We start from the raw sequence: 26,565 nt of genomic DNA on the forward strand, positions 1-26,565 counted from the left end.
CGCTACAGCGCATGGTTTACGTAAAGGCTGTAATTTGTTAGTTTTCAATAAAAATACGCATTTTATGTGCTACAAAGTGCATATTGCTAACTAATTTATAGTAAATTTCATCATGGCAACTAGCATATCTCGTTTGTTTGAGCGTAACCTGCGGAGCAGCAATATGCACAATGTGCGGCTTTTCAGCAGTCAAACGCCGCAGCATCAGCAACAACAACAGCAGCAGCAAAGTGAATTTGACGACGAAGAGGGTAACTAATCAACATGAAATCATATTTATATATTAATTAATGTACGTATATGCTTTTCAGAGTTTCGCGTGCTAAATCTACGCACCATTAAACAGCAAGCACGCCGGCGAGAATTCAAAAAAGAAGCAGTGCAGCCGCCACGCACAGGACGTATGGCTGTGGATCAGGATTGGACGGCCGTTTGGTCAGGACCGCGGTCCTTTCATCCAGCCAGCGTACCGCTGCCACTGCGTCAAGGCTTTACAGAGCGTGGCGCTGCAGCGCCCTCGAAGTACGCAAATGCTGAGCTTATGAAGATTCCCAACTTTCTGCATCTAACGCCGCCAGCAGTAAGACAACAATGCGAGGCTATCAAAAAGTTCTGCACGCCTTGGCCTAAAGGTTTAGAGAATGAAACCAAATGGAAGCGTCACTTTCCTGTGGAAGTTGTCACCACAGACTATTGCCACAGTCTACCTACAATAAGGCATCCAGATGCGCGTCGCGTTAGCCTTACACTAAAACTTTCCGACTTGCAATTCGATACGCATGCAAAGGATAAGTTTTTGCGTTTGGTAGGTGAGCGCTATAACCAGGAGACGGATACGCTGACATTTGTAACCGATCGTTGTCCCACAAGGAAGCAAAACTATGATTACGCCATGTATCTGTTAACGGCTTGCTATCATGAGTCCTTTGTCAAGGAGCCCTGGGAGGACAGCAAGTCTGAGGCCGACATGGAGGTATATTTCTTTGAGCGCAATCAGTCTAAGCTCTCTGCCGAGGCTATACTGAACTGGAATGGGAAGGGCGAGAAAGTGGCTCCCAGTGCAGAGTATGCTACAAGTGTGGAGCAACTTATAAACGAAGGAGAGAATGAATATAACATAGCCAAGTATAAGGAAGAAGTGCTTAAAATGCTTAAAATCGCTGCCTAAAAAACTAAATTGCAATCTACTTTGTTACGACATAAATTTAAAATAAAAAGCTATTTACAAACCATGTTAAATTGCGCGCCGCGGCTATCGATAACATTTGAACTATCGAGTAAGTGTTAAACAGCTGTGATTAAAGAAGCAGCAGCGAAGAAAGATTTTGGGAAGCCGAAAAAGAACAAGACTGATTTTAGTGGACGTGGATAGAATATAATATATTCCAATTAGTTATTTATCATATGTATGTAATATAAGATAAGATAATATAGAATGGTCTACTGAGTTGAAGCTGGCGCATGACACACGGCACACGACAGGTAAGAACATCTGTCTAATTAGTAAAGAATGTTATTTATTTATCAATGTTTCTTTGCCGGAAGCTCAAAATTTTGGTCGTTTATCTTCACATACGAAATGAAACCAAAAAGAAAGGTCTTGGCTGGCAATGCTAACTGCTTATCATAAAATGTTTTTGTTTGTTTTCTAGCTAATTGCGCCCGCGTTTTATATACATATGCATTTCCATGTGTTAGTGTGTGCGCATTTAACAAGTATGTGTGTTTTGTGTTCTTGAAAAAGAAGCAAAATTGTGCATAGTTAATAGTTCTTTGCCAACTGCGGGCGTAGAAGATACGGACATAGTACATTTCAATTCATTTAATTGTTAGTTTGTTTTAACAAATGTCAACTAAACGCACATGCATATTTGTTTTGTTTGTTAATAACACTTGTGTTTGTTCCATTTCAGGTAGCTGGCAAAAAAAATAGACCAATAGAAAGAATTATAGCCGCGTTGGAGCCAAAAACTTCAGGGCAGCTGAACTAACACCACCGTCCGCAGAGTCAGCGACATTGCCAACCGTCATTGCCATAGTCTCGACTCTCATGTGTGTCTGTTTGTATGATATCAGCAGTAGTGGGTCGCCGTCGTCAGCGTAACCATCGTGCTTGACACGTACCCAAACTTGTATTTCAACTGTAAAGCGCATTCTTATCTAAAGCTGCCGTAAAATGCGGCGTCCCAACATCAAGTGGATTATTAAATCCGCTTTTCTCATACTCTTCTCGTTAATGCTGTTTGTGCTCATCACCAGCTGGATCTCCTCCACACCATATACGAACAAGCCCATACATCATGGCATACAACCTGAGCCGCTGCAGCGCTCCAAAACTATTTTTAAGTCACTGGGTATAAAGGAATCAGCACAGATGGCAGTGCCGGAAATCAGAAAGCGGCATCATAGCGCGGAAAATCAAGCGCCAGTTCAAGAGCAAGAGCCCGAGGAACCTGAGGCGGAGCCTGAAGCTGATAATGAAGTTGATAATGAAGACAATGTAGCAGAGCAGCAGCCAGATATGCAAATGGCAGCGCCTAATGATGAGAAGAAGGATTGGCATGATTATACGGCAATGGAGCGTGATGCCAAACGTGTGGGCATTGGTGAGCAGGGCAAGGCAGCCAAGCTGGAGGATGAGAACGTGCGTGAGCAAGAGCGCACCATGTCGCTGGAGAATGGTTTCAATGCTTTGCTCTCAGACTCCATATCCGTGAATCGTTCACTGCCGGACATCAGACACAAAGCGTAAGTCTTCCTCAAAAGCCCAGCTCAAGAACTTACTAACTTTTGCTATCTGTTAGTTGCCACAAGCAGCAGTATCTGAGCAAGTTGCCCACTGTAGCCGTCGTCATCATCTATTACAATGAGTATTTATCTGTGCTGATGCGCTCTGTGCATAGCTTAATCAATCGCTCGCCGCCAGAGCTGCTCAAGGAGATTATACTCGTCGATGACTATAGTGATCGGGCATATCTTTTCAAGCCCTTGGAGGATTATATTAAGGAGCATTTTAAAATTGTGCGCGTTGTGCGCTTGTCTCATCGCACGGGTTTGATTGGTGCACGCTCTGCCGGCGCACGCAATGCCACTGCCGAGGTGCTCATCTTTTTGGATTCCCACGTGGAAGCAAACTACAACTGGCTGCCACCACTGCTGGATCCCATAGCAAAGAACAAACGCACTGCTGTGTGTCCCTTCATAGATGTTATAGACCACACCAACTTTAATTATCGCGCACAGGATGAGGGCGCTAGAGGTGGCTTCGATTGGGAGTTTTACTACAAGCGCCTGCCACTGTTGCCTGATGACTTGGCGCATCCAGCGCGTCCATTTAAGAGTCCTATTATGGCAGGCGGACTGTTTGCCATCTCTGCAGAGTTCTTCTGGGAGCTGGGCGGCTACGACGAGGGTCTGGATATTTGGGGAGGCGAGCAATATGAGCTGAGCTTTAAGATCTGGATGTGTGGCGGTGAAATGTATGATGCGCCCTGCTCCAGAGTGGGCCATATCTATCGTGGACCACGCAAGCATCAGCCCAGTCCACGCAAAGGAGATTATTTGCACAAGGTAACCGATAAACTAAATTTAATAAACATTACTTTAACTGTCTTTATATTTAAAGAACTACAAGCGCGTTGCGGAGGTCTGGATGGATGAGTATAAGAACTATTTGTACAAGAAAGGCGACGGTTTATACGACCGCGTTGATGCTGGAGATCTGACTGCCCAAAAGGCCATACGCACTAAGCTCAAGTGCAAGTCCTTCAAGTGGTTCATGGAAAATGTTGCCTTTGATTTGATGAAAGTCTATCCGCCTGTGGATCCGCCGGATTATGCCAGTGGTGCCATACAGAATATGGGAGATCCTACGCAGTGCATCGATACGCTGGGACGCACGCGTCACAATCGCATTGGCTTGTACCACTGTGCGGATAACTTGGTGCTGCCACAGCAGTCGCAGTTCTGGGCGCTCAGTTGGAAGCGTGACTTGCGATTGCGGAGGAAAAAGGATTGCCTGGATGTGCAGCTGTGGGATGCGGATGCGCCTGTTTGGCTGTGGGATTGTCATGGTCAGCAGGGTAACCAGTATTGGTACTACGACTACCACAGACGCCTGATCAAGCATGGCAAGGAGGGCAAACGGTGCATGGAGATGCTGCCGTTGAACAAGGAGCTGGTGGTGAATGCCTGCGACGAGAGCAATCGCTTTATGAAGTGGACCTTTGGCTTTATCAACAAGACGGCGCTGGATAATTACAGCACGGATTTGGAGCTTCCCCTAACGTTATAGCTTGAAGCTGTAACTTAAACACTTGCCATGTACTTAAGCCGCAATTTCCAAGTCTAAGAATATATTTGATGTAGTTTTATGTACATAACTTCCTTTAGGTATAAGCGTATAAAACGGACACATGCGCACATTCCATGCTAGCTATTAAAAACGTGGCTGATTTGTATGTTTGTGTTAGAAAATAAGTTTTATTTTAAATGTACAAAATAAAGCTAATTTTCAAATATGCATGGCTCCCACTGCTTTTTTTTCCTTTCAATTTGTAAGGGATATACATTTTCGTACTCCTGGGCATCAAATCTATCGAGCTGCATACCAGGATATCCAGGATTGCACAAAAAATGTGTTCAGCAAGTTCGTTGCTTAAGTCTTTTTTTGCATGCATTTTGTATGGGCAAACTTGGTAGTTTTTTAGCTCCTGTTCCTCCGTTATCCTTCCAATCTCGAAAGGACATGCATTTTTGAACTCCTGGGCATCAAATCTATCGATCTGCATTTAAGGATTTTCAAAATTGCACAAAAAATATTTTTGAAAAAATTCATGGGGGGTGAGTCGGAAATATTGGCCAAAAAACACAAAATGTCCTTTTCTCGCAAACTACAAGGACTACAAGGATGTCCTTTGGCATACAAGTAGTGCTCATCAAGACCTTTCAGAATATATCACTTAAAGGACGAATGTCCTTACAGGAACCGAGAAAAACAGCATTTTTTGTATACAGAAAAAAGCCTATATCTCCCGTATCCTTTGCAGGATCAGGACGAAATCAGTGCCAAACGATGTTGCTTCAAAGGGACTATCAACTGACCAAAGGACATACGGATCGTCCTTGCCGTTCCGGAGATAATGACCATTTTGTATTTTTGGCAAGTTCCTTGCGACCTGGAGCTGAAAAATTTCCAAGTTAATGGACAATTAGATGACCCCATATTTTTTTGATGCAGATCGATAGAGTTTGGTCCTGTGAGTGCCATAAACCAAAAATTTTGATAATGCGGCAGGATATGGCTGAGCTATGGCCACTTTTCTCTAGAGGATTGCTTGAGCTTGGCAGCCCTTTGCCGTATGCAATGGATTCTTGCATTGGGTGGAATGAGTTTGTACTGGGCCTGGTTGTTGTCTCTGCTAATATTTCATCTCAAAAGTATGCAGTACTTTTTTCATTGCACAGAATATAAGAAAAAGAGCTGCATACTGCCAAGGGCTGCCAAGCACCGGCGAACCTCTGAAGAAAAGTGGCCATTTCTCGGCAGGATCAGATCGCACTTCCAAAATTTTTGGTTTGTGGCACTCACAGGACCAAACTCTATCGATCTGCATCAAAAAAATATGGGGTCATCTAATTGTCCATTAACTTAGAAATTTTTCAGCTCCAGGTCGCAAAGAACTTGCCAAAAACACAAAATGGTCATTATCTCCGGAACTACAAGGACGATGCAGATATCCTTTGGTAAGGTGATAGTACTCTTAAAACAACATCGTTTGGCACTAATTTCGTCCTGATCCTGCTAAGGATACGGGAGATATAGGCTTTTTTCTGTATACAAAAAATGCTGTTTTTCTCGGTTCCTGTAAGGACATTCGTCCTTTAAGTGATATATTCTGAAAGGTCTTGATGAGCACTACTTGTATGCCAAAGGACATCCCTGTAGTCCTTGAAGTTTGCGAGAAAAAGGACAATTTGTGTTTTTTGGTCACTTTTTGCGACTGACCCCCCATGAATTTTTTCTAAAATATTTTTTGTGCAATTTTGAAAATCCTTGAATGCAGATCGATAGAATCGATGCCTAGGAGAACGAAATTGCATGTTTTTTTCGGATTTGAAGAAAGGCTCGGCTTCTGCAAGGACATTAGTGGTGTTTTTTACACATATGCCAAAGGACATCCTTGTAATCCTTGTAGTTCTAAGAAAAAGACATTTTATGTTTTTTGATCAATTTATTTCAAAAATAAATGTTGCTGTCTCGAGTTACATATAATAAATGCTATTTAGGAGCTCATTACAAATTATTTATACAATTATTTCTAGACGAATTCGATGCGTACATCATAGTGTCCTTCGTGAAAGCCACGTTGGTGCTCAGCATTGGTGAAACGGTTGAGGAAGTAACAGACAGTGGCTCTTGGCGATGCTGCCTTGGTGCAGGTGTATCCAGATGGTATAAAACCAATTTTTAAACAATTTTATTTTACTCTCTTTGCAAACGCTCTTGTTTCCCGTTTTTTTGTGTTTTCACTGAAAAGAAATTGACAATAAAATAGGTAATTATTTTTCATGGATAAAGTGTTGTTACATATGTTAGACTAATGAAATTAATTTGATTGCAATTATTATGCTGAGTGCTAAAAGAAATCATAAGCTTTATTTAAAATGTGTCAATTTATTGAATAGTTTGTGTTCACTCTAGCACTGCAACTGAATAAATTATTGAATAAATAATTAATTTACTTATGCGCATATCTCTTTTATCCATGGTAAACATTAATTATACGAATTATACACTACCAATAAATATGACTGCCTATTTATGTGTAGATTTAATTGAAGCGTAAATTAATTAATTGATTAATAAGCAGTAAGATAAAAATACTGAGCATGTAAATGCTAAATGTAAATTTTTTAAAGCATCTTCAAATTGTTTCCTGGCCTTGTTTGGTACCGTTATTGGCAACTGCTAAACGTACTCAAGCCAAATTGTTGTAATTTGTTGACAACAACAACATGCACAGTAGTTATGCAAATTATGCCTGCTTGCCACGGCTTGATGGTGGTCTGTGGCATGCCCCAGTTATGTGCTACGCAGCGTAGTAAAAGATGCTGCTGCGTTGTTGGCAGCTGGTTAAACGATTTATTAACTTTATTTCTAGATCATTAGATCGCATAACACGAACATTCATCACTTGTTTATTTCTTTTTTGCTGCTGCTGCTGTTGGTGCTTGTGGCATGCAACAAGGGGAACAATCTCTAGCTTGCATCTACGCATGCAATTCACGCCACTTGCAGCTGCAGCTTGTCGAGCGATCGCGCCGTCGATAAGCACAATCAACGCTTGGCGCAAACACTTGCCACTTGTTGCAGGGCTCTCTCTGCTGCTCCCTTTACACTCCTTGGGGCCGCAGCACGCCCACTTTGCTTGCCATAGCGCCTGCAAGCCTATGGAATGTAAGCAATCTCTTTAGTTTTTTTTACCCAGTTGCTGATAAAGCAAATGCTGTGCAGACACAGCGCATGTCCTGGCATTGTTTTGCTTTGTTTTTGGGGCGTCAGCGATCAGCGTGCAACGATCAGCAGCAGCAGCAGCATCAGCGATGCTTATCTAGAAATGCCTTGCGTGATAAAAAGTTCGCATGAAACGTTTTGGGTGTTAACGCAGCAACTTTTCAGCTGTCCGCTGGCTTGGAGCTTGGAGCTTGAGCCTTGCTTGCGTGTTTGGGCCAGAATATTCTGCGAATTCGCTGAGATTTTAATCAGCTAGACGGCCTGGTTGTCTGCACTGCAAGTTTGGAGGCTGAACACTTTCGCCTGTGAATTAAATGCGCATTTTCCTAGGCATTTTCCCAGTCACGTCTTTTCACAGTTAGCAACTTTATTAAAACTAACGGCAAAGCCAAATAATTAAAACGCAGCAACGAGAAAATTGCAAATTGCGCACATCTTGTAATAAATAGAATCATCAGCTTGCCAGTTAGCCAGCCAAGTTGGCCTGCAAACGGCAAAACGCGCCTGCGCTGGCTGTCAGTGTCTAGGTCTGGGTCTGGGTCTCGCTGGGGCTGCTGCTGTCGCTTCATCATCATAATGTCCAGCGTTGATCACATCGTCTGTGCAGAGTTTATTTTAATTCACTTAGCACAGCTGCTGGAACGTTGTGGCGCTCGCAGCTGCAAGCTGCTAACTTGGCTGACAAACCAATTATAAGGCTGCGATTTTGAGCCGAGCCTACTAATCAGCAATCACTACTAAGCTAAGCAGCTTTCAAGTTTGATTTGGAGCAGAGCAAGTCGCAGTGCGTGTTAATTGAATTAAGTGAGTGTTTCAAATGTTTTTTTTTGAGCCCAAATTGAGCTATAAATAATTCTTCTAGTTTGTTGCAGTCTGTCTGCAATTGAAAGGCTTGTCTCAGCTGCCAGCTCACATAAACTCGTTTCACACTAAGCACAGCGCAGAGCTTTGATTCGCGCACAGCTGGCTTGGTTTACTTTAAATGTATCTTCATAAGCAACAACAACAAAATTGTTTGCATAAACTGCTTGATTGCCAGCGGCAACAGAATGACACACACATGACGTCTACAAACTCAATTCCAATCCCAGTCCGAATTCCCATTCCCATCCTAAGTTAGCTGTCAGCAGTGCGTCGTCGTGGTTGTGGCCAGTTGAAATGTACTTATCGTACCTTAAGACGCTCGCATGCGTTTCGCTTGCTTGTGGCCTGACCCCATTCAATGTCATTAACTCGGCCCAAGGTCTGTTTGCTTTGGCTTGGCCCCAATGCCAGCAATTTTCGCATAATTGGCTGCAGAATTATGAAATGTGACGAGAGGCAGCAACAGCAACAGCAACAGGCAACTGCTTCATTTAGAGCGCCCACTGAACTCATTTGAACTCTATTCAGGTTGTCAGCAGCTCGTCCAGCTGCCACTGCCGCTGCCACTGCCGCTGCCACTGCCGCCTGAAGCGGCTGCTCAATCTCAAGTCTTCAATCTGTTTGCTGCAGAGTTGGCAACGACAAACTCAAACTGTAAACGTTTCAGTCACTTAGTCAACAATCTGTTGCATCTAATTGTCTCTGCAACAAATTACTCAATTCCGTGCTGATCCCGCTCACTCGCTCGCTCGCTCGCTCTCTTGGCAACTCAACAGGTTTGACATAATTTTCACTTTAGTTTGTTTTTAAAAGCACAAATTTGCACGCAGCTGTGGCCAGCAAAAGTTTGCGGATGATGCTCAAGATGATGATGATGCTGATGATGATGCGTTGATCGCAATCGCCATCACAATGGCAATCAGTCACATTTAGTGGGCGTGGCACACTTCCGCCAAACGCAATTTAATGCGATTCTTGGGCGGCGGTGAACATTTTAATGCTGAAACCGTTGATTAAAATCAATGCAGCAGCAGCAGCAAAAAAGCAAAAGATACTTTGAGCGAATACTAAAGACAAAAGGCAAGTTGCAACTAAAGACAGATCATCAACACGCAGCAGAAGTACATGCCACAAAACGGGAGCAGCTTGCAACATAATTGAAAGCAATTTGCGGCTGACTAACTGAACTCAACTGGAACTGCAACTGACACAAGAAGTTGCACAAGCTAAAGAAAAGGCTGCAGCCCCATTGCTTGCCCCAAAGTGAGGCACACGTGTTTGTTTGTCAATGCAATTGGCGCTTGCCTCGCCCCGCGCTCGCTGCCCCTTGAGCGAACGGAAGTCGCTTAGTTCCGGCAAATGCTGATCATCTGCACCTGAAGCCAGCAGCGAGACAGACAGACAGACGGACTGACAGACAGACCCATTCCCTGCACACATGTTACGCAAGTCTTTGTGGCAAGTCTTTGATTTCTTTCGACTGTAGCTTGTTGTAATTGCAAACAGCTGAGACACATGTGCGCAGCGCAGCTTCAACTTGTCGATACGCAAGAATTTTTGGACAAATTTCGGGGTGACAAAAGTCAATGAGCATTATTAGCTTGAGGGCACATGTGGCAGCCGCAGCAGCCGCAACAGTTGATGATGAATGGGGTCAACTAACTCAAGTAAAGCTAAACTAATTTATGGCAATTTTTTGATTTAAAATGCCATATTAAGCGCACACTACTTTCAAAATTGCTGCGCATGCAATTTAAATTCAGTTTAAATTTCAATTAATTTATGAATTTTGTAAATTTCAACTGGTTGCCATATTTTATGCAATGCAGCTGAAGGTTAAATTTCAGGGGTCATGCCAATGATTAAGCCAAGCTTCGTTGAGCAGCACACACACACACACACACACTTAAACATATGCTCGTTATATATACGCGATTAAAAGCTAAGGCAACTTCCTACAGCTGTTGAAAGCAAGAAAAAAATAAAAACAACTCAAAGCACTCGGGCCAAGTGCGTTTGTTGCTTTTGTTATTACATATTGCTCTTGATGTTGCTGTTGCTGCTGCTGTGCAAAACAATGAATGAATTGCATTGTTGTTGTTTGTGTTTATCGAGCTGAAATTGCACAGTTGGTTGACTGCAAAGCAAAGCAACAACAACAACACAAGTAAGTGCAGCGCGCTGCTTACTATGATTTCCACTAATCTAACTATATTAAAGATAACTTTTTTTTCTATTTACAAACTTTGTTTAGCGCCTGGCTGCAAGCGCAACTGTTGTTGCTGCCACACCCTGTGGCAATTGTTTCACTGTCAGGCCAACGCACAAGGCGAGCAAGTGGGCTAAGCATTGGGCAGCCGTTTGCTTATAGCAAATTGTGCATACGCCTCGTTGTGCGGCCAAGCGTTGCAAATAGTTTGTCATGCACACACACACACACATACACTCACATGCACATGCTTTTAGCTCACCCACACTGCTGTTATTCAAGTGCAACTGCTCATCAATAAAATGCAAAAATTTTATTATAATTTATTTCTATTTTTCATTTCAGTTAAATATTTTTTTGGGGGGGGCCTGCCCTACCGCGCATATGCCACAAATATATGTATATATATGCGTATATATGTATTGCATGCATGTTGTATGTATAACAGTGGCAGCCAGCTGAGGCAACCAGCAACCGGACGCACGTGTTCATTTTCATTTGGCGCAACGAGAACCCAACGATAAACAGCCGCAACAACAAAAAGCACAACAGCAACAGCAACAACAACAGCAGCAGCAACTGAAGAACATCAGAATCTTTATGAACGTTGACGACGTTGTAGACGATGACGAAGTCCAATTGAGCAGCCCAAGGCCAAGAATGCTGTCCAGCGTGTCCGCAATGATATGTAAGTCCACATTAAATATATATACAAATATTTTGCAGTATATTAAATAAATTGTGTTTTGCATTTTATTTATTTTGAAAAACAGGATAAAGCGTTTCAATATTTGCTGCAGCAAATCTTATCAGGCTCTCTCTCTTGACTACAGCGCAGCTTCCTTTTCTTATCAGCGAGGCCATCAAATTGAGCGACATTATCGCCATTGGCTTTTATCATCTGCTGGGAGAGCTTAACGCTGTTGCATTGTCATATGTCATATATATCTTAATGCAGCGCTACAATCTGTTAAATTGCAATTTGCGCATAGCTTTAAATCCTTAATTAGTTATCCTCACATTATTGTATACAATTGTTTTTAAAATAAAATATACTATATATATGCAAACAGCTTTGTTTTATTTAAAGCTAATTTGAATTGCAAATAAACGTACAGAAGCTGCAAGTTGTCGCTGTTATTTAGTTGCTGTTGCACTTGTTTGATGTTGTAATTGTTTAAAAACATTTGTTAGTTGCTGTTGTAATTTTGTTCTTGTTGTAGTTATTGTGTGGTATTTGTTGTTGTAGTTGCTGTCGTTATTTTTGTTTTAGTATTTCTTGTTGTAGTTGTAAATGCTGCTGTTGTTGTATGTTGTAGATGTTGTTGTGGTTTTTGTAGGACTTTCGAGACTTTTGAGAGCTCTCAAGGAGCTCTATCTGGGGATACCACAGGACAAACTTTTAGTCCATTTTGACCAATTTTTGCTACTACAATTTTTGCCCTACAGTTTTTTCTTGTAAATTCTGCATGTGTTGTTGTTGTAGTTGTTTTGGTTGTAGTAGTTCTTGTTGTTGTATTTATAGCTGCTATATTTATAGGTCTTGTTGTAGTTGTAGTTATTGGTGTTGTTATTGTGGTTGTATAAGTTGTTGTTGTTGTATATGCTGCTGTTGTTGTAATTGTTGTTATTGTTGCGGCTGTTGTTGTAGTCAGTCATTGGTATTGCAATATTTTTGAAGTTCTTGTTGTAAGTTCTTTAACAATTAAACAAACAGCAACAACAATTTATCTGAATCTATTTCAATCTGAGCCCAGTGGGGGGATCAGCAACCTGAGCTGCTCAACAAGGAAAACAAAATTATTCATGAACATGAGAAAGCAAAAAGAACAACTCAGCCCGGACGAACATTATTCTTTAACAGCAGCAACAATAAAAAAAGAAGAAATTTGAAATTCATACAAATTGTAAGCGGGCAGCGGAACCAAACACATGAGCACATGTTGGGGGGTCTGGGGAGTCGCGGTGCGTCCGCTTGGAGCAGCCGTAAAACCACCCAAGCAGCGCCAACATGTCCGGCACGCTATCAACAACAATAGCAGCAGCAGCAGCAGCAGCAGCAGCAGCAACAACAACAGCCAGCCAGCTGTCCATCAAGCAAGCAACGAAGCAGCAACGAAGCAGCAACTTCAAGCTCCAAATGTATTTGAATTTGAAAATAATTGTGGCACACATTGCATAACAACAACAGCAACAAAAAGTTTAAAAAGGCACACACAACAATGGCCAAAAGAAAGAAAGCCAAAGCTTAGCTTTCACCCAGATATTGCCTTTGGTCTGGCCCCAGAGCTCATAGCTCAAAGCTGTTGAAGTGCCTGGGCCAGCGCGCAATCCATCAACAAAAACTCAGCGCAGCGACAATAAAACAAAAGATGCTTGAACCAAAAACACAACACAACAAAATAAAATATCAAAAGCGGCGAAAAAAATGCCGAAAAAACCTCAAGCGAGCTCACACACAGGTGTGCACAATCAATCAACATGGGAGAGAGAGAGATCCCATTAAAGCAGCCGTAACAATGAGCATGATAATCAAGACGACGACCAAGTGTGTGCTGGGGGGCAGTTAGGGTAACCACAAACCACACAGCTGACCAACAAAAAAAAGATCTTTGAAAGCTACGCACACACAGCTTCCTCAGGCTACGCACAGCAGCAGCAGCAGCAGCAGCAGCAGCAGCAGCAACAGTTGCTAGCAACATTGGCAACATGCTTGAAAACTTGGTAACAACTTGTAGCTTTAACCATTTTGGGTCTAGCAGTGTGTGTGGGGGCAGCAGTAGGGGGACGGGGGTGCCTTGTATTTGTGAATAGCGTTGGCTGATTGCCCATAACATTCCAGACTTAATGAGCTAACAAAAGATCAACAGCTAGCGCTGCTCATAATTTAAGAAAATTATTTTAAAATTGTGAATGAATGTGCCTTAGCTATAAAATGTAAACAAAGCAGTAGTTGGGATGTCTATAACAATTAACTAAGCTTTTAATTGAGTAAATGCGTTTAATTTGTATTTAATTAAACATATGTATATAAATATATATATAAATTATATTTAAGCTAGCATTATTAAACAAAATAGTAAACAATGAAGCAAATTTTTCGAAACATCAAACTTTGAGCAGCTGTAATTAATCGATAGAAAAAATGCGATTGAAATGTTTATAGCATTTTATGTTGGCTTTGTAAGTACAATTCAAATGGGCATAACAAATATGGTTTAAAATTATTTGGCTATTTTTGTAAAATATAAATCTTTGATAAGCTGTAAATAAGCAATAAGCGTCTGTTTCAAAGTTTTAAGGCTTGTTAAGCTCGTAAAGAAAACTGCATTCAAATTTTAATATATTGATATTCGATATTTTGGCAAAAAACGTAATGTTACCCCTTTAAATTTTGCTAAAATTGATGCCGCCTTTATTTCTTATCAGTTTCTAACTTTGAGCAGCAATAGCTCAGCCAAAAAAAATATGACTTAAGAGTTTCTTGGCTTAATTCACTCATGAGTTTGTAAATAAACATTTACAGTTGTTTTTGAATAATAAAAAATTATTTTGCCAAATTTATGGCAATAAATCAAAGTTACTTTTTGTATAATTTCAAGCTTTGCGTAGCTATAACTCAGCTAAAAAAAATCCGATTCTAATGTTTTATACCACTTTTAACATAATTAACATCAGTTTAAAAATATATGATATACAAATTATTTGGCGAAGTTCTGAATAAAATAGTAAAAGCAAACAAGACAATTTTCTTTAAAATATCAATCTTTGATAAGCTATAAATCGGTCAAAAGACGTCCGATTTGTGAGTTTTATGCTTTGATAAACTCGTGGGCTGCAACTGAAGAAAACTACATTCAAATTTGGAATTTTTAAAATTTTCGAGATTTTGCCAAAAAACGTAATGTTACCCCTTGTGCCAAAAATGCGATAATTTTAAAATTTTGTAAAATCCCAAATGTAATGATGCAACTTTGTTTTTAGCATCAAGACGAGCATAAAATAGTAAAACATTTAAGAATCGCATGATTTTTTATCAAAATATGCTAAAAATAAATCTCTATTATGTAAATTTTAAACTTTGTCAAGCTCTAGCTCAGCAACTAACTAACTAACTCTAATAAAACTAAAAGGACTAACATTAACAAAGAACTATATTCAATTTGAATTGGGTAAAACTGAACGATATGGGCAAAGGTAAGTACACAAGAGTAAGGTAAGTAGGTATGGTAAGTAAGTAAGGTAAGTAAGTAAGTAAGTAAGTAAGGTAAGTAAGAAAATACTTAATTTTCTCCAAATGCAGCATTAAGAATTGGCTATGAGTTTCATTGTGACATTAGCCATGGTAGCAATACAAACAAATAGTAGTAAAACACAAAACTAGAAAGTTAAATATCAAAGCAGTTCATGATTTGATAAAATTAAATATGCTGCAAAAATTAGTTTTGTGATTGGCTAACAAATGCTATGAAATGAAAATATAAATGTCAGTCAAGCTCGAACTGGTAAATTGCATTAAAGTTGCTTTGAAGCTTTTTTTTTGAAATAGTGTGCCATTTTTTCTATATCTATGAGTAACTGGCAAATCAGTGCATATCGATTGTAGCTTGGAGCGTTGACAAATATCTAGAGTTGCACCCACATGACAGCAAAATCCGAGAGTTTTTGCAGTTCGACAGCAGCGCGCAGCACGTTGAGCAATTTTAATTGGATATTTTTTTGTTGTAGGCTTCGAAGCTGTCAGTTGTAAGCCGCCACAACAAAAGCGGCAGCAACATGAGCCGCTCTGTGTGGCAGCAGCAGCAGCAAAGCGAGCGAACAAGTGCGACGCTCGAGACTGAGGTCGAGTATCGAAAGCTAAGCGAAATTAGCATATGAATAAATATCTACGCATGCGTCGCGGCGTCGAGACCACGACGACATTGTTTTGTGGCACTGTGTGGTGCTGTTGCTGGTGCTATTGCTGGTGCGTGTGGTGGTTGTGTCTGGGATGATGTTGAAGGCGGCGGCGGCGGCATCAAAGGCGACCACACCAAGAGCAAACATGTGCACTTTGGGTAACTGAAACTGAGCTAAAATTGGAGGTCACGTAGTTGTCCGACTGCGCGCATTTGTTGCAATGTGTGTGTGTGTGTGTGTTGCCATTGCCGTTGCATATAAATTACACGCGGCTGTAACCCAAAGCGCAAAACAAAAACAAATCGAATTGCAGGCAAAGCGAATGAGCGAATGAGCGAACGAGTGAAACCCTCTAAATGCAATGAAATGGTTTTTAACTTAAGCAATTTTTCAGCCAACAGCAGTGTCTCTCTCTCTCTCTCTCGCTCTCGCTGCTGTTTAAACAAGGTCAACTCTTTTGGCCAAGTGTGCCGCCGCCAAAGCGATGAGCAAACAACAACAAAGCGCAACATGTAACCGAAGCCAACGCCGCGCCCTGACCTCCCAACCTAAAGCCACACACACTTGCCCAATATATCCAATCGCCAAGACAGACAGACAGACAGACAGCCAGCCAGCGCCTTTCGACTGTAATAACCATAATGCGCCGCTTCACGCAACATTTTTTAACTTTTAAGTTTTGTAAGTTTATTTTTTCGAAGCCTTTGCGCGCTCTGCGCTTTGGATTTGTTCTGCTTCGCATCATTCATTCATTTCATTCACTTTTGGCCTCTTTGCGCTGGTGTCGGGTCGTGGGTCTGCAACCTTTGATTGCCCCCCACCCCACAGTATTATTATTTTATCGGTTTTCCATTCGCTATGCTTTGTATACAGCCAAGGCAATAAATATAAAAGCTATAAGCAGAAACTGTTATTTTTACAGCGAATGCTTTAAAAGCTTTACAGTCGAAGCTAGAAAGTTTGCAAAAACATAAGTTGCTAAAATAAAATATTAAGTAAAAGTATTTGCAATATTGTTAGCTTTAGCAGCGGCTGTTAAGACTTTCCTTAGTCCAAACTTTTCTTAAAACATTAATCACTTTATCACTTATCTTAGTTGCCTGCCTGTCTACGATTCTCATTAAACTCTAACTATCATCCACATATAAGACAAGCAAACTTAGCTTAACATACAAATGTTTGCACTTCTGTTAAGCATAAGAGTCACTGTTAATGTTCTCTTTAGCTCTCTGGAATTTCAACCGACTTAACATAAAAATGTTTGCACTTCTGTTAAGTCTAAGAGTCGCTGTTCATGCTCTCTTTAGCTCCCTCTAATCACTTTATCACTTATCTTAGATGCCTGTCTGTCTTATATTCTCTACGATTGTCATTAAACTCTTACTAGCATCCACATGGAAGTCAAGCAAACTTAGTTTAACATCTAAAACTTAACATAAGCATTTTAGGACTTCTGTTAAGCATAACAGTTCTCATTAAACTCTTAATATTATAACATAGGCAAGCAAACTTACTTTAATATGCAAAACTTAGCTTAACATAAAAATGTTTCAACTTCTGTTAAGCATAACCGTCGCTGTTATTGCTCGCTTTAGCTCTCTGACATTTCAACAGAGACTTTCCAACGAATGTCTTTGCACAAAATAAATAGTTAATAAATTTTATAAAAATATTTGAAGCATTGCATATAAATAAAAACAAATCAAGCTAAAGATCTGCATTACAATTGCTTTAATATCGGCTTGAAGTTTATTTCTCTCTCTCTCTCTCTTAATAAATTTTATAAAAATTGTAAGCATAAAAAATCAAGCTAAAAATGTAAATTAAAATTGTTTTAATAGCATATTGAATTTAGCGCTCTCTCTCTCTCTTTTTCTCTCTTTCACTCTCTTGTTGTCTTTATCACTCTGCTCTGCTTGCTTCTATTTTTTAACTGTCATTACTTGGCATTGGCACTTAAAGTTATTTGAAAACTTTGCCTCAGCACAGAGCGTCAAGCTATTGATCAAAGAGCGGCGCTGGGCAATGTCTTTGGATATTATAGCTACTATATATGCAAGTACTATATACACCGCCGATATGGACAGCTGGATTCAGTGTATCAAAATGCATCAGTTTTATTGACTGCGGATGCAGTTCATAAACAATACGTCGGTATAGCTGGAATATATGGAATATATATACGATACAGACTATATGCTGTTTTGTATGGAAGGGGGCTGGCAATATGGAGCGCATCTGTTACATGTTAGTGCGCAGCCAAAAAGGCAGCCAAAGATACAAATCTATAGCTAAGTATACATATGCTATATACTAGATAGAGAAGCGGCATAAATCTGTGTGTGTGTGCGTGTGTGTGTATTTATGAAATCAAACATAAGGTACGGCCAGTCGATCGTCTGTCTGTTGCACATTTGGCACACATGACAGCCGCATGGCGCGGAATTTCTTTTTGGCGTTTTCGGAAAATAACTAAAAATTTGACAAGGCAGCAGCAAGTTGGGCGTAAGAACTTGCAGCAGCCGCTTTTATGCATTTCCAGTTAAATCGGAAGTGGAAATCATGCTGCCGAGCTGAGCGAGCGTGCTACGATTATCACGCTATTTCTGTCAAGAGGGGGCAGGGGTGTGCGGTGTGGGGTGAGTGAGTTTCCCACATGTCAGCCTCAGCTGTTGTCGCTATAAAGTGGGAGCGAGGCGCAGCCCTAGGGCCGGCCCCACATATGAACTGCTAATGATGCCAACGGGTTAAATGCGCTGCGTTCTATTTACAGTTGCTTTATTTTTTCTCTGCCTCCCCACTTAACATTTTTTTTTATATTTTTCCAAGTGTTGTACCATAATTTAGCTTTTGTTTATGGCCTAGCCACGTGTCATATTTTAGTCTGTTCTTTATTTAAATTTAAGCACAAAACAAAAACTGCTGATGAAAATATTTTGTGTGACCAATTTTCTAGCAATCTTATGCATTTTGACACAAAACTGACATTTAACAAACTTGCTGGCCATGTTAAGCAGCAACAACACGCCCCAGAGCTAACAAGTCGGCATTGGCAGCAAGTGCGTCAATGGATGCCACCAAAATGGTCAAGCAGTGGGCCAAGTGGTCAAGTTGCGACTGTGCCTGCTGCACTGTTTGGTTGCCATATATGCAATGCATGTTTTAGCTCTTTATAAGGCCTTCGCTCGACCGATATTTCACATTTTTTGTTGACTGCTTTTGGCTTTAAAGTAGACGCCACGCGCTTTTTAGTTTCGTGTTGCTATTTTTTTTAGCACAACTGTGCGCACTATGTTAGTTCATAATTCCTAGAGACGTAGAGCAGCTTTCCAGTGCTTTGGCTGCCTTTGGGGAGTTTGCACTAGTTCATAAGTTGCAGTTGCAATATAATTTATGGCAGCTGTGCTAGAATTCTGAGCTCAAGTTGCTTTCTGCTTAAGCTACAAACTCCATTAAATATTTATTATATATTATATATATAAATATAATATAATAATATCAATAGCTAATACTATTATTAATGCTAAGCGCTATAGTTTGTTTCAATTAGAAAATTCTATGGCTGTGCTGCAACTTCAGCAACTTGAGCTGCAAGTTAATTTATCAAAAAAACTAGTTGCGCCTTGCAGTTCTATTAATCAGTTGCAAAAAGATAGCTATCTATACTATCTAGTCTATTTTTCATGTTGCCTGCTTTAGTATTAAAATATATAACCAAATAAATTGCATAAATTGCAGCTAATACTTTTTTTGCGCTGCTTTAATTAATTAAAAACTTGATTAATTGCAGCAACAATTAATTACAAATATTTAACCTTTTTTTTGCGGTGCGCTTGCCACAAAAGTTCAGCAGCTACAGCTAAAAGTCAGAGCATTTAACTGTCGGCGTTTTGACAGCTTTGAAGCGGCAGCAACAGCAACAGCTGCTGCTGCTATTGTTGCTGCGCTGGCTGTTGGTGTTGCAATTGGCATTGCAGGTGTTAGCAGCAGCAGCAGCAGCAGTAGCAGCATTAGCTAACCAAGATTTGTCACCTGGTCTGTGTGGCACGACACGAATCACGTTGCTACAGGCAGAGCTCAGGTTGCCTGCTGTTTTGTTATCTTCATTTTGGCATCGAGTAAATCATAATTTTGCACCTTCTTTCACGACAGCAACCAACAGCAGCAGCTAGCAGCAACAGCAACTGTTGCCATTGAGTACGTGTTAGTGAAAGCTGTGTGTGTGTGTGTATTTGCTTTAGGTCACAACGTGCCACATTTATCAACAAGTGCCCATCGCCTAACACACCCACAAAAGCTGCAAAGACCCAGCATAGATTTCCTGCTAAGTTCTACCCCCCCAACCCAGCAGCTGTCTCGCCCAGTCTCAGCTTTGTGGGCGTGGCGTCTAATTGCGCGACAATTTTGTTTTATGGCCCGCCAATCAACTGGACAACAAAAATCAAACGCAAATGGTGCGCCCAAACCATTCGCGCATTCAAATTAGACGACGAGACAAGCTGCAGACACAGCCAGAAACTTTGCCTCAATGTTGGGCACGCACAGTGTCCCAGCAATACAAACAATAACAACAACATCCGTTGCTGCCTTTAGCATAACAATTAGAAGCTCAAGTCTGGCTCAAGTCGTACAAGTGCAGACTATGGCCCAGACTAGCGCTCAAAGCTCTTGGGCTTGACTCTTTTTTTCGTAGACTAGACACATGTTTGCTAATTTTAAGCTGCGCGACTATAAAAAAACACAGCGTAGAGTATGTGACTAGCTTATTGATTAGAGCTTAAGCATAGAAGGCAAAATATTGCATGAGAGCTGTTAGAATTGCAAGCAATTCAAATTCAGTTAGCAAAGTTTGTTTTTGGTTATTTAATATAAATAGAAAAATAACAATACAAAGAACAATTGCAAGACCTTCATTAAATCATTCTAGTGTTTAAATTTTAATAAATAAATATAAAAGGAATTATTTTAGACATTGATCTTATTAAAACTTTGCTCAGCAGCCAAATTCTTCAAACTTTTATATGCATAAAGCGAAGCTTTTAAACTAATTTATGTTACACTATAAATAAATTTTAGAAAATAAAACTGCAGTTTGTTTAAATTTACTTTGCACAGCTATTTAAATATAAATTTAATAACGGCTTAAATTATGTTTATTTATTAGGAACTTACCTCAGTCTACAGCAACCAGTGTTGCCAGATTTTGAGAGGCAACATAAGCGTCAAAACTCATGTGAAGACCTAAAAAAAGAAAAAAAGTGGAAATTGAAGTCGAAATTCATGAAATTACGAATAGTAAAACCAATTCATGAGTAAAAAATAAAGTCTGTGCCTGCTAATTATAAAGCCAATTGACCAAAATTAAAATTCCCTATTTATATTCCCTAAATATGCTAGAGCTAGCCTGAAATATGCTAAACTGGCAACAACACTGACAGCAACATTAATAAATATTTTCTTAGCAGCATTAGACACACACAACAGTTTACTCTACATTTCCATTTACACTATAGACACGAGAACGAATGAGAACTTGAACTAATGAAAATATTTGCTTAGTCAAGTGGTCAGGTCGTCAAGTAATCAAGCGCGCAAAAACAAAAAATACACTTAAAATGTCAGCAATTTTGACAGCTTGACGCCCACCCCTTTAACTGAGCAGACAGGCCACGCCCACACACACACACACACACACGCATTAACAAGAGCGCCCAAATTAAGCCATAAATTTAGACAGCTCGTTTGGACCACCAGCTAAGCTGTGAGAGTAACAGCAGGAGCCGCAGTCAGGCCTAAAACGCCTCTGCGCCCCAAACGCTTGACCTGCCCCTCCAAGACGCAGCCTCTCCCTCTGAGTGTGCGCGACTGCAGCTGTGTGGCGGAGAAAAAATTCAAATTTAATTAGTCTTCAAGTGAAGAAGTAATATTTGTACAATCTGTGAAAAATTTTTGCAGCTGCAGGAAACGCTAGACGCAGTGGGCGAGCGGGTGGTGCTAAGGGGTGGGCTGTGTGTGGTGCGGTGGGGGGTTGGGCAAGTTAGACTGCCAGTTGTTGATATGAATATATGAGCAGCAAGTGGGATGTTGTCAGCTGCGTCCAACTGTCTGCTGTCCAATTGCTGCACACACACACGAACACACACACACACACAGCTGCATTCCAGACAAGTCAAGCAAGAGTTGCCATGTGGGATTCAAGACGGCATAGGCAACGGCAACGGCAACGGCAACGGCACTTAGCATTGCGCATTGCACATCTCCAGCTGCTGCTGCTGCTGCTGCTTGCGTTGGCGTTGGCATCACTGCAACTTGATTGGCTGCGACGTCGTTTAGTCAGGCAGCGGTCGCGACCCCACAGTTTGGCATTGCGTGTGACATTGCAACGGCTTCTTCTGCTTCTGCTGCTGCTGCATGCACCACATTCATTAGCAGCCTTTAAATGTGTGCACTTCGTCATTTGTTTGTTGTCTGTGTGGCAAGTTAGAAGCTGCAGCTGATACAGTGACTGCCTCTGTTTGTTGCACACAGCTCAAGTGAGTGCTGCTGCTGCTTGCCACAACTACTGATGACTTCAATTAATCAGCTTTACAGTTTATGCGTTGCATGTTGCATGCGCAGCTGAGATTTGCTCACAATGTTGCACGTGTGGCAGCAGCTGCTTGAACTTGAATAGGCAATAGCCTTACACAGATTTTGATATGCAAAATTGATCTAACGAGCTGATCATAGGATTTGATTTGTATTAATGTAAGTCTGTTCACCTTTAATTTAAAGTTTTTAATAATGTTGAATATTATAAGCATTTAATTAACAATTTATATGCTGCGCTTGTTAAGCTTGAGTTTTAAGTCAATAACTGAGCTTTAATCAAATCTAAATGCTTAAGCCACTTTAAGTGCATTTTCCTAAGATTAAATTAGCGTAGAATTCGCTATAAATCGTTGGGAGTTTGCTGAGCTCAGTGCTCAAATTTTGTATTAATCCAACTTAGAGTTAGCAATTTGACTATAAAAGTCTAAGCACATGCTAAGTAGTTTATAGAAAAAACTATTACACTATTTTAAATGTCATATTTATTTAAAAAATATAGTGCAAACCATTTTTTTTTAAATAATAATGACACAACTAGTGCAAAATATTATTTAAAAGCTTCACATAGAGCTAAGCGCGCATATAAAAATCAAAACTATAATATTTTATAAATTGGTTGTACGTTTGCTTATTATTTATATTTATTTTATTTTTATATTTAACTGCAGCTGGCGCGCACTTTAAATTCATCTCAAACTTAATTTGCTTGAGTTTTATGCTTGGGCCATGCCCAGCGCTGCTTTGTCACATTGTTTGGCAATTTGTGCGGCGCTCTAAACTAATTTAATAAATTGCTTAGCAGCGCTCGCTCGCTCGCTCAATTCATTCAAACAAATGCTGCAATTAAAGTTTCATAAGCGGCACACGACGCGACGCAACGGACGTGCGTCAATTAGAACGCACTGCACACGCCCTCCCCAGCCCAGCCCAGCACAACACAGTGTGGCAAAGGAGTGAGGCATGCCACGTGTGTGTGTGTGTGCCGCTTGCATTAAATCTACAAGCGAGCTGAGAGCTGAGAGCTTGGGATTGGGATTGGGTCTCATTAGCGTGCAGGCCAAACAGGTAAAGGCCGCTGCAGCTGCCTCAAAAGGCCGCGTGTCAAGCTCCCTCCCCCCTCACTCTCATGCACTGCAAGAAACGAAATGTTTTCGTGTTGTGTCACCAAACAAATGTTTGACCCAATTGCCACGCTGGGGTCATGATAATTTCAGGAGCTTTAACTTTTGTTGTAATTCGTGCCGCTGCCGCAGCAATCGTGCGGCCTATGGCAAGCGGCGGGCGCTCCTTACAGCTGCAACTGCAACTGCAACGACTGCAGCTTCTCAGCTGCTGCTGCTGCTTGCTGCTTGCTGCCTGCACGTGGCCCCCAGAGGCTGGCGCCGGGGTCCTGACATGACAATATGCGCGTTTTGCTCGTTGCCATGATTTGACTGCGATTTGCATAAAAATCAAAGTAAAGAGACTAAACAAAAGCAGCACAGACCGCTAGAGAATATGTCAGGCGATGCTGTGAGATTTATGGCTATGAGAGACGCCCACACAATGTGGCAGCCCCCCCCACCAAAAATAGAAAATCGATAAATAAAGTCTACAAAAAAGGCAAGCGAAGAAATTGGAGCTGCAAATTTATTCAAAATGGCCGACTTCAGGCTAAGCGACATGCGCGCAGAGCGAGAGAGAGAGAGAGAGAGAGCAAGTCTCCAATGTTGTTGCTAGGCAACCCCCAAAAGCGCTCATAGGGGTTGCTAGACACATGCACAGCCCCCCAAGCGCCCAACGCCAGGCAGAGGGTTAAAGTGCGCCTGGGAATCGATTACAGTGGACACCAGATGCAAAGCATTTCGTTGGTTCAACCGATTTTGTTTCAGTTTGATTGGATATATGCTATACTAAGCACTTTAACCACCTTTAACCACTTGACAGCAGCCAGCACGTGTCTGCAACAAAAGCTGCCACGCGTGCTCATTAAGAGAGCCCTAAACCCCCTTGTCGCCGATTCTTATCAAACTCGAAACTATATAAATTGCCAAAATCTAGGCATTATGCGTGTAACCTGGAACAACAACAACCCTCCTCCTAATACATTTTGTAGTCTGACATTATCTCAGGCTGCAATCCGTTAAGCTCTCGCATTGCACAGTGGGAAAGTCACGCCAGTGGCATGACACACACTCCACTTGCAACTGCCACACAGCGGCGCAAGCAGCGCGTTTTACAGCTCATTGCATTTCATCACGCTTTCGTGTCATTGTGACTGAGATGCTAAAGTGAGATTGAGATTGCTTCAAGTTTCGTTTGGCTATGCGAGCAATCCCCAGAGAGCGTTGAAAATTTAGGCGAATTTTTTAAATTTCATTTGACTGCTTTCAATGCAAATTAATTCAAAAATAAATGCAAGAGATTTTTTGTTAAATTCTATACTTTTCTTAAATTCGAGCATTGTGACTGAGATGCCAAAAATGAGATTGAGATTGCTTCAAGTTGCGAGCAATGCCCAGAGAGCGTTGAAAATTTAGCTGAATTCTTTAAATTTCATTTGACTGCTTTCAATGCAAATTAATTACAAGAGATTTTTTATTAAATTCTATACTTTTATGCTTTATAGCCTGCCTAAGTCTTTTTATAGATATAATTAAGAAATATTTGCTACTGCTCAAACTCAAAATAGTTCCAACCCTTCTAAGACCTTTCCCACTTTATCATTTTTTATTTAAAGCTTGAACACTTTAAATTTATGTTGGGGAAATTATTAATGAGAAAATATATCAAAATCATAATAAAAACTTCAGCTTACATTAAGCTATGCTTATTGCTCTTTAAAGTATTTTAATCTACATAGCACTTTATAAATTAAATCGGAATAATGTAGCTAAATAAATTGATATAAGAGTTAAATTCAAATTAAGTTGCCTTAATCTAAATTTGATAATAGCAAATTTATTAATAGATGATAAATTCGTTATTTTAAATTTGCAATTATCGCAGTTATAGTTTATTAATAGAAGATAAATTCGTTATTTTAAATTTGCAATTATCGCAGGCAACTTTATTTAAATGCTAAGTGAACAAGCTAAGCAGCAATTGTTGTCTTCTATCAAATTTAAAGTCTTTACAGCATTAAGCAGTTCAATACTCATACGCAGTGTATTTCAAACTTCGTTGTCTTTTCATTTCGAAATTGCTTTTCTTTTCATGCCTCGTGTCATTTAGAAATGCAGCCTCATAAGCCTCATGTATTCTCCATTTCACGTAATCATGTTACGACACAAAACTGACAACACATTTTCAGCCAAAGCGATTAATATCGCACACGACACTGAAACAAAGTGAGACCCCAACTGCAACTGCAACTGCAGCAGCAACAGCAGCAGCAACAGCAACAACAACAAGAAACTGCACACAGGCGTTGCCATGGCTTAGAGTCTCTTGAGTCTCTGGACACTGGACACTGAGCTGGTCTTTGCTTGTCAGTTGGCTGTCCATTGTTGTTACTAGCCGAGTGGTTGCTGCTGCTTTGGCTGCTGCTGCTGGCAAAAGATTCGTTTTAAAATGACTTAATGGCGCACAGCTCATAAATTCACGAATTTGCATAAAAAACGTTCAAGTCTCGTGATATTTTGGGCCAGAGTGGGAGAGCAGAAGCGCCCGCGGCTGTGGCCCCAAAGTGAGTCAGCAGTTGTTGCAGCAGTTGCAGTTGCACGCTGCTCTTTGTGTGTGTGTGTGTGACTGGCAGTCTAATAAACACAATTAACTTCATCATTTTGAACTCAAATTATTTCATTTCAAATGCGATAAAATCGCAAATCACGAAGCAGCAGCCGCAGCAGCAGCAGCAGCAAAGCGAAAGCCGCACAGACAATGCATTTGGTGAAAATTAAGTCAGAGAGCTGTAGCTGTAGCTGGAGCTGGAGCTGGAGCTGTAGCTGGAGCTAACGTTTTACCAATCGGAACTTTGGCGCAGTGCAGCACCCGCGCCACTTTCAATTGCAGCTGCAGCCAAAGCCACTGGGAAATGGGGCATGGGGCACAAGACGTGTCGTGTCTGGAACAGCAGACCAGCGTATAAGAGAGAGAGAGAGAGAGAGCGAGAGAGATGGAGAGTTGCATGTTGCGCCAATTGTGTACACGATTTGACTTGGCAGCCTGACAGTGCTGCTGCCCACTCGGCAAGAGTTGCTGTTGTTGCTGTTGCTGTTGTTGTTGTTGTCAGCTAATCAGCTGGCAAGTATCTCATCTTCGAGGACTACTAGCAACTGCCAAAACAGGCAACATGCACACGAAAAAAAACTACCAAGTCATGTTGCACGCTGATTGTTTGTTGTTGTTGTTGCTGTGTTGCAAATAAATCTTTTGGCCATTGCTGTTGTTGCTGCTGCTGCTGTTGGCTGTCCAGCAGCCAAAAAAAATACTTGGACACAATCAGCCGTCTTGCTGCCGCTGTTGCTGTTGTTGTTGTTTCCTGGAAAGCGTTTCCTGCATTTAC

General features: G+C 40.9%; 2 protein-coding genes and 1 non-coding gene across 4 annotated transcripts; all 3 read left to right on the forward strand.

The window, feature by feature from the left end:
- The first annotated feature begins 4 nt into the window (after positions 1-4).
- Positions 5-1,226, forward strand: LOC108600072 (28S ribosomal protein S35, mitochondrial). Its single transcript, XM_017987427.2, has 2 exons — positions 5-251; positions 312-1,226. Exons 1-2 carry the CDS (start codon positions 113-115, stop codon positions 1,166-1,168), a joined length of 996 nt encoding a protein of 331 aa, XP_017842916.1. The 5' UTR covers positions 5-112; the 3' UTR covers positions 1,169-1,226.
- Positions 1,227-1,335: 109 nt separating this feature from the next.
- On the forward strand, positions 1,336-4,484 carry LOC108600071 (N-acetylgalactosaminyltransferase 6). Of its 2 annotated transcripts, none has more exons than XM_017987425.2 (4): positions 1,336-1,482; positions 1,914-2,748; positions 2,805-3,570; positions 3,626-4,484. In XM_017987425.2, the coding sequence occupies exons 2-4, from the start codon at positions 2,177-2,179 to the stop codon at positions 4,292-4,294; spliced, it is 2,007 nt and encodes a 668-aa protein (XP_017842914.1). In that variant the 5' UTR covers positions 1,336-1,482; positions 1,914-2,176; the 3' UTR covers positions 4,295-4,484. The 2 variants fall into 2 exon arrangements, with proteins under 2 accessions (XP_017842914.1, XP_017842915.1); XM_017987426.2 differs by lacking the exon at positions 1,336-1,482 and adding an exon at positions 1,748-1,828.
- A 2,087-nt stretch (positions 4,485-6,571) lies between these two features.
- Positions 6,572-6,641, forward strand: LOC117134819. The gene has a single exon (XR_004458866.1). It is a non-coding gene; the product is annotated as a small nucleolar RNA Me28S-Cm788 (small nucleolar RNA).
- The last annotated feature ends 19,924 nt before the right edge of the window (positions 6,642-26,565 follow it).

This window comes from Drosophila busckii, chromosome 3L (assembly GCF_011750605.1).
Source record: "Drosophila busckii strain San Diego stock center, stock number 13000-0081.31 chromosome 3L, ASM1175060v1, whole genome shotgun sequence".
NCBI classification, from domain to species: domain Eukaryota; kingdom Metazoa; phylum Arthropoda; class Insecta; order Diptera; family Drosophilidae; genus Drosophila; species Drosophila busckii.